The sequence below is a fragment of the Ovis aries genome, chromosome 2, assembly GCF_016772045.2.
Source record: "Ovis aries strain OAR_USU_Benz2616 breed Rambouillet chromosome 2, ARS-UI_Ramb_v3.0, whole genome shotgun sequence".
In the NCBI taxonomy this organism is placed as follows: Eukaryota; Metazoa; Chordata; class Mammalia; order Artiodactyla; family Bovidae; genus Ovis; species Ovis aries.
Window position 1 is genome coordinate 93,522,535 of NC_056055.1, and position 6,844 is coordinate 93,529,378.

Sequence of the window (6,844 nt, forward strand, 5' to 3'; positions counted from 1 at the left end):
TAGATATACATCTAAACACAAGTAATGCAACAGAGAGAAAGTCTAGGGAAAATTAAAAAAAAAAAAAAAACGTAATGAAATGAGTCATGACCCACAACGGTAAATGGCTTTTCAGTGGCAATCATGGAGGCTTGAAGAATTCAGAATAATATCTGCAATGTGATGATGGGACATAATTATCAACTTATATATCTATAGTCAATAAAATTACCTTTCACAGGCCCACATTTAAAGGAAGAAGAAAACCTAGAGGAAAATAGGCGAATGCACACAGCAAATGGTAGACACATGGGTAATCCAAAAATATTTAGATTATATTAAGTAAGAAATGTAACAAAGACTAATTTGAGGAGTATAGCAATAGCCTGGAACAAAAATGTGTGTTGACAATTATATTTTAGATGAAGGTGTCTTTGAATTCAAATTCTAATGATCCTACATGATAAGCATGGGAAAAGAGAGTAGCATAGTGGAAAGAAAAAAAGAAAAAAAGGGGATTTGGTGTCAGAAGCAAACACATTAGTACCCCTGATCTGTCACAAATTAATTTACCTTATCTCTCACTTATTGCCTTCTGTAGATTTTAAAACTGGTGGGGAGTCAATAGATTTTAGCAAATAAGGACCTCAGTTTACTTAACTTTTGCATTTCAATAACATTTCAATCTGTTAAGAAAGGAAAACAATCAAAAGAAAGAAACAGCAACACCAACAAAGAAACTTAGCTATGGACTTGATTACCAGGGTTCCTGAAGCAAAGCTAGTTCCCAGGAGAATTCCCCTGAGTTCTATTGTTTAGACAGTAAACTGGAAAATCCAAACTGTGGTCAAGAAAGTTATAACTGGAATGGTACGACTAAGTATCAAGGCTTTGGAAAGAGAAAAGAAAAACATCAATAATGAGATAAAATACCTGGAGGATTGGAGCTCCTCAGCATAAGGACCATAACATGGATAGAAACGAAAAATCCAACAGTATGTTTCTTCTGCTGCTGTGTCACGTCAGTCGTGTCCGACTCTGTGCGACCCCATAGACAGCAGCCACCATACTCCCCCGTCCCTGGGATTCTCCAGGCAAGAACACTGGAGTGGGTTGCCATTTCCTTTTCCAATGCATGAAAGTGAAAAGTGAAAGTGAAGTCGCTCAGTCCTGTCCGACTCTTAGTGACCCCATGGACTGCAGTCTGCCAGGCTCCTCCGGCCATGGGATTTTCCAGGCAAGAGTACTGGAGTGGGGTGCCAGTGCCTTCTCCTACAGAGTATGTTGGGGTCCCGTTTTAGGTAGTACTGGCTGTATATCGCAGGGGCTAAGCACAGAGTTTGAGGAACACATAGACAGCCAGATCTCAGTACCTCTGAAGTGTCAAGATTTGCCTCCTCATCTACCTCCAATCATCCTTTACAAGTCAACTTAATTATTGCTCAAACATAAGCAAATCCATTTCCTATCCTTCCTTCATTAACCACTAGAACTTCTCACCCTGAACTTCTCACCCTGACCCAAACAAGATTTCTAGTCCTCACTTTTTCTCAAGTCTAGAAGTGTGTAAAAGAGTCTTTTAAGATGCCTTTCATTTCCCTTGGTTGAAAGGTTTTCATCTGGAGAGATTCTGCTGGTCTAAGTTACACTCAGCTCCTACACAGAACTCCTTGACTTTTAGGAGCTTATCTGATCTTTTGTTTCAAAATGCCAGTCCTGAGAATGCAGAGTCTCTATGTAGACATTTTGTAATTTTGGGGACACTGTCTCTAAGGGGACATTGTATTCCTTCAGGAACCGATCCTGAAATTCCTGCTAAATTTCTGGGTGCTTGCTTCTTCAGACTAGGGAGGGAAGTTTAAGAAATGAAGATAGTTGAATAGGAATGAATGAGTAGCATCAGCACAAACTAGCTGCATGAAACAGCACACAAGTAGCAGAGGAAATTTCTTTTATTGGTACAGATATTATATCTCTCAATTAAAGAGCAGACAGAATATAAAGGCTTTTAAAATCTGATAGCTAGACTGCTAATACTTCATTAAGAGTGGGCTATTAAACATACTTTCCTTGCAAGTTCCATTAATTTTTCAAGAGGTTAGTTTTTCAAGAGTCGGGTTAGAAAAAATAATGAACAGTTATACAACTTCAGCCCAGCAAGAGAAAATTTCTCAAATGGTATTTAGGAATATCATTGGAAGTTAGAATCCAGTGTGAGGTTAAGAGAGAACTTCAGAGCGGAGGTAACAGCCAAGATGAAAAAGCATGCTGGGAATTGATTGCAATTGTCCAGGATAAGAAAGGTAATAGGAAAATCAGGCAAGTTTGTAAGAAAACACATAAGAGATATGAGGTCGAGGAGCGACAGAGTCAGCCTTTTCCGCCCGCTCCCCGCTCCCCCGGAGCGCCGCTCTGGCCGCACTGCGCTCGCTCTGAGCTCCGGGCTTCTGCTAAGCCAGCGCCGCTGTCGCCTCCCTCCAGTCGCCATCATGATCATCTACCAGGACCTCATTAGCCATGACGAGATGTTCTCCGACATCTACAAGATCCGGGAGGTCGCGGACAGGCTGTGTCTGGAGGTGGAGGGGAAGATGGTCAGTAGGGCAGAGGGTAACATCGATGACTCGCTCATTGGTGGAAATGCCTCCACTGAAGACCCCGAGGGCTAAGATACCGAAAGCACAGTAATCACTGGTGTTGATATTGTCATGAACCATCACTTGCAGGAAACCAGCTTCACAAAAGAAGCCTACGAGAAGTACATCAAAGATTACATGAAGTCAATCAAAAGGAAACTTGAAGAACAGAGACCAGAAAGAGTAAAACCTTTTATGACAGGGGCTGCAGGACAAATCCTTGCTAATTTCAAAAACTATCAGTGCTTTATTGGTGAACACATGAATCCAGATGGCATGGTTGCTCTGCTGGACTATTGTGAGGATGGTGTAACCCTATATATGATTTTCTTTAAGGATGGTTTAGAGATGGAAAAATGTTAACAAAGTTGGCAGTTACTTTGGATCAATCACCTGTCGTCATAACTGGCTGGCCACTGCTTTTCATCCACACAACACCAGGACTTAGACAGATGGGACTGATGTCATCTCGAGCTCTTCATTTGTTTTGAACGTTGATTTATTTGGAGCGAAGGCATTGGTTTTGAGAAAACATGTCATGTAAGTTGTCTAAAAATAAAACACATTTAAACTCATTGGGAAAAAAAAAACAAAAAGAAAACGTGTATATATATATATATATATATATATACATACATATACATAAAGAGACAAGATAAATGATATTGCATTGAACATAGTTAAAAAGGCAGGTAAGTAGAGTAAGAGATTTGATTAAAGATATAAACCACAGTAAAATAAACAGAAAAGATGATGAAAAATTTAAACATTGTTTTTGTTTTAGTTTTTTTTTTCTTTTTTTTAAATTTTTTTGCTTGAACTGCTGACTTTAAAATTAGGGATCTGACCAATTGCTTTATTAAACTGATAGAAGTGGTTGTTTGGGATCTGTATTAGCACAATCCAAATCTTTTGGACAGATATGATTCTTCTGTAGTTGAATTTGGGCTAACTGAAACCAAAAGCTGCCAGGAAATTCATTAATCCTGATCCTGTTTATAGATACGTTGTGAGGAATGATCATTTATTAACTTAAGACTCTGTGACTTCTTAATAAATATGTAAAAATATGAACAGAGAGTACCCATTGGCAAGAACTGTTAATCTTTTCAGTTCACACTTAAAGCACTTGTAAAACCTAAGCACATTATCTCTCATTGAGAGGAAGTAATGACAAGTTGGTTTAAACCAAGAAAACCTCTGTATAAATTAACAGATGTTTTAGTTGAAAATAGAAGTGTCAATATAACCTTAATTAATGAGTTTACAATACCTGTTCCCAGAATGAGAGAATATGCCAAGTTTTAACCTGGGTATAGTGGACTAAATGGAGGCTGTTTAAATTAGACTGAGAATATAATCTTAGCTTGAACCTTATCTACATCTCATTTTCATCTCATCTTCAGTTTGGATGAAGATGTTCTTCACCAGTTTGAGTAACTATCAGGTTAATCAAAGATAAGAATCATCCTCCCATATAAAGTGCAGTCGACTAGTATGCTCAATGAAAATATGCCTTCATGCCCTTTCATGGAAAGTAAATCTGAAATATTGAACTTATTCTCTGCAATCTATATTTTCAATCAAGCTATTATTCTACCTGCATGTTAGATCTGTTTGCCAATATCTTCAAGTGTGTTAAGTGCATTTTCTTTAATCGAGGGTCGTGTGTGTGTGTGTTTAGTGCTTGTGCATACATGCATGCTTGGATTTGTGAAAAGAATGAAAGATGTGTTATTTATTGACTTACTAGGTAAACCTCATCTGTGTTGATTTTTGAGGTGTTTCTGTCCATTCTAACTACTGCCAGAAAGAAGGATTTTAAAGTCTGTTCTCGAATTAAAATCAGTCATGTGGGGTACACATTTCACAACTTTTAAGCAAATTATCTCTAATAAACCCATCTAATGAGATCTTCATTTAGTTACCTTGACATAGATTTTGTAACTAGTTTGTTTTTGTAACCATTCTGGGAGTCCCACTGATGTTTTCTTGAGACTTTTCTATATGAAAACAAACAACCAACCAAACAGGCTAAAAGTACCATGGCCATATAATATGGTTCAGAACTTTGAGGCCTTTATTATTCTATTATTATTATTTAGAAAATGCAGATAGTATTATTACTTAGAAAAGGCAGATAGTATTATTTTTTAGAAAAGGCGGGTTTAGAAAAGGCAGAGGAATCAGAGATAAAATTGCCAACATCTGCTGGATCATCGAAAAGCAAGAGTTCCAGAAAAACATCTACATCTGCTTTATTGACTATGCCAAAGCCTTTGACTGTGTGGATCACAACAAACTTAAAATTCTTAAAGAAATGGGAATACCAGACCACCTGACCTGCTGCCTAAGAAATCTGTATGCAGGTCAAGAAGCAACAGTTAGAATCAGACATGGTACAACAGAGTAGTTCCACATCAGGAAAGGAGTCCATTAAAGCTGTATATTGTCACCCTGTTTATTTAACATATATGTAGAGTACATCATGCGAAATGCCAGGCTGATTGAAGTACAAGCTAGAATCAAGATTGCTGAGAGAAATATCAATGACATCAGATATGCAGATGACACCACCCTTATGGCAGAAAGTAAAGAAGAACTAAAGAGCCTCTTGATGAAAGTGAAAGAGGAGAGTGAAAAAGTTGGCTTAAAGCTCAACATTCAGAAAACTAAGATCATGGCATCTGGTCCCATCACTTCATGGCAGATAGATGGGGAAACAGTGGAAACAGTGGCTGACTTTATTTTTCTGGGCTCCAAAATCACTGCAGATGGTGATTATAGCCATGAAATTAAAAGACACTTGCTCCTTGGAAGAAAAGCTATGACCAAACTAGACAGCATGCTAAAAAGCAAAGACTTGACTTTGCCAACAAAGATCCATCTAGTCAAAGCTATGTTTTTTTTCCAGTAGTCATGTATGGATGTAAAAGTTGGACTATAAAGAAAGCTGAGCACCACAGAATTGATGTTTTTGAACTGTGGTGTTGGAGAAGACTCTTGAGAGTCCCTTGGACAGCAAGGGGATCCAACCAGTCCATCCTAAAAGAAATCAATCCTTAATATTCATTGGAAGGACTGATGTTGAAACTGAAACCCCAATACTTTGGCCACCTGATGAGAAGAACTGACTCATTGGAAAAGACCCTGATGCTGGGAAAGATTGAAAGCAGGAAGAGAAGGGGACAAACAGAGGATGAGATGGTTGGATGGCATCACTGACTCAATGGACATGATTTTGAGCAATCTCTGGGAGTTGGTGATGGACAGGGAGCCTGGCATGCTGCAGTCCATGGAGTCACAAAGAGTCAGATATGACTGAAAAACTGAACTGAAATTTATTATCCCCAAATTTATGAAGAAAATGTCAGATTTTATGGACACTTTCTCCTCTTGCATGGCTTTGTTTCTCCTTAAATTTTATAGGAAGATTTTAGTTGTTCCCTAGTGGTGTTACAGGTCTTCCTTTCTTGGGAAATAGAATTTGACAACTATTCTCAGCATCTTCTAGACCTTGTAGACATTACTTATGAGGTATGGTCTTCATTACCATTTTCTATTCAGGATAGGATTGATTTTGTCTTTTCCCTTGAAGTTAGATATCGTCATTTACTTACTTTGGTCAGAGAAATGTGTGACATGCGTTCTGTCAGGACAGAAGCATTTAAAAGCCAGTGTATAAGTTGCCATCCCCGTCTTTGTGTCGTGGTAGTCACCCACATTGTAGAGTATATACACCAAGCATGCCTGATGTGTAATGTGGGTTAGATGAGTCATTATTGTTCTAAGTTATCAAGTTAGGGAGGCTCTTTGTTACTACATTGTAACCTGGCCTATCCTGTCTGAAACAAGGATGACGGGCTGAAGGTTATGCAGCTGTCAATTTCATGGCTGACATGAGTTAATTAAAGTAGAGCATTAAAAAACTCTGCACAGATACCGCATTCTTCTGTACCAGAGAAAGCTTTCTTCTATTGAAATGTGTTCTGGCATGATGCATTTAATCTAAACCAGGTACATTTATACCTTTGAAAACAAAAGACTCAACCTTATCATGGTAGCTGTGCATTCCAGTAGTAAACAGGTGCTTTCCCAATAGACCCATTTTCCAAACTGAGTTAAATTTTGTTTTATGACATTCCTAGTTGGAATAAAAATCTAGTGAATGGAGATTTTTTTTGTTGTCTTACTTACTTTTTAAAATGTCTACTACCCAGTAGGTTGCC

General features: G+C 38.1%; 1 protein-coding gene across 1 annotated transcript; it reads left to right on the forward strand.

The window, feature by feature from the left end:
* Positions 1–766: 766 nt before the first annotated feature.
* On the forward strand, positions 767–3,190 carry LOC132659299 (translationally-controlled tumor protein-like). The gene has a single exon (XM_060411013.1). The coding sequence runs from the start codon at positions 2,328–2,330 to the stop codon at positions 2,646–2,648; it is 321 nt and encodes a 106-aa protein (XP_060266996.1). The 5' UTR covers positions 767–2,327; the 3' UTR covers positions 2,649–3,190.
* Positions 3,191–6,844: the final 3,654 nt, after the last annotated feature.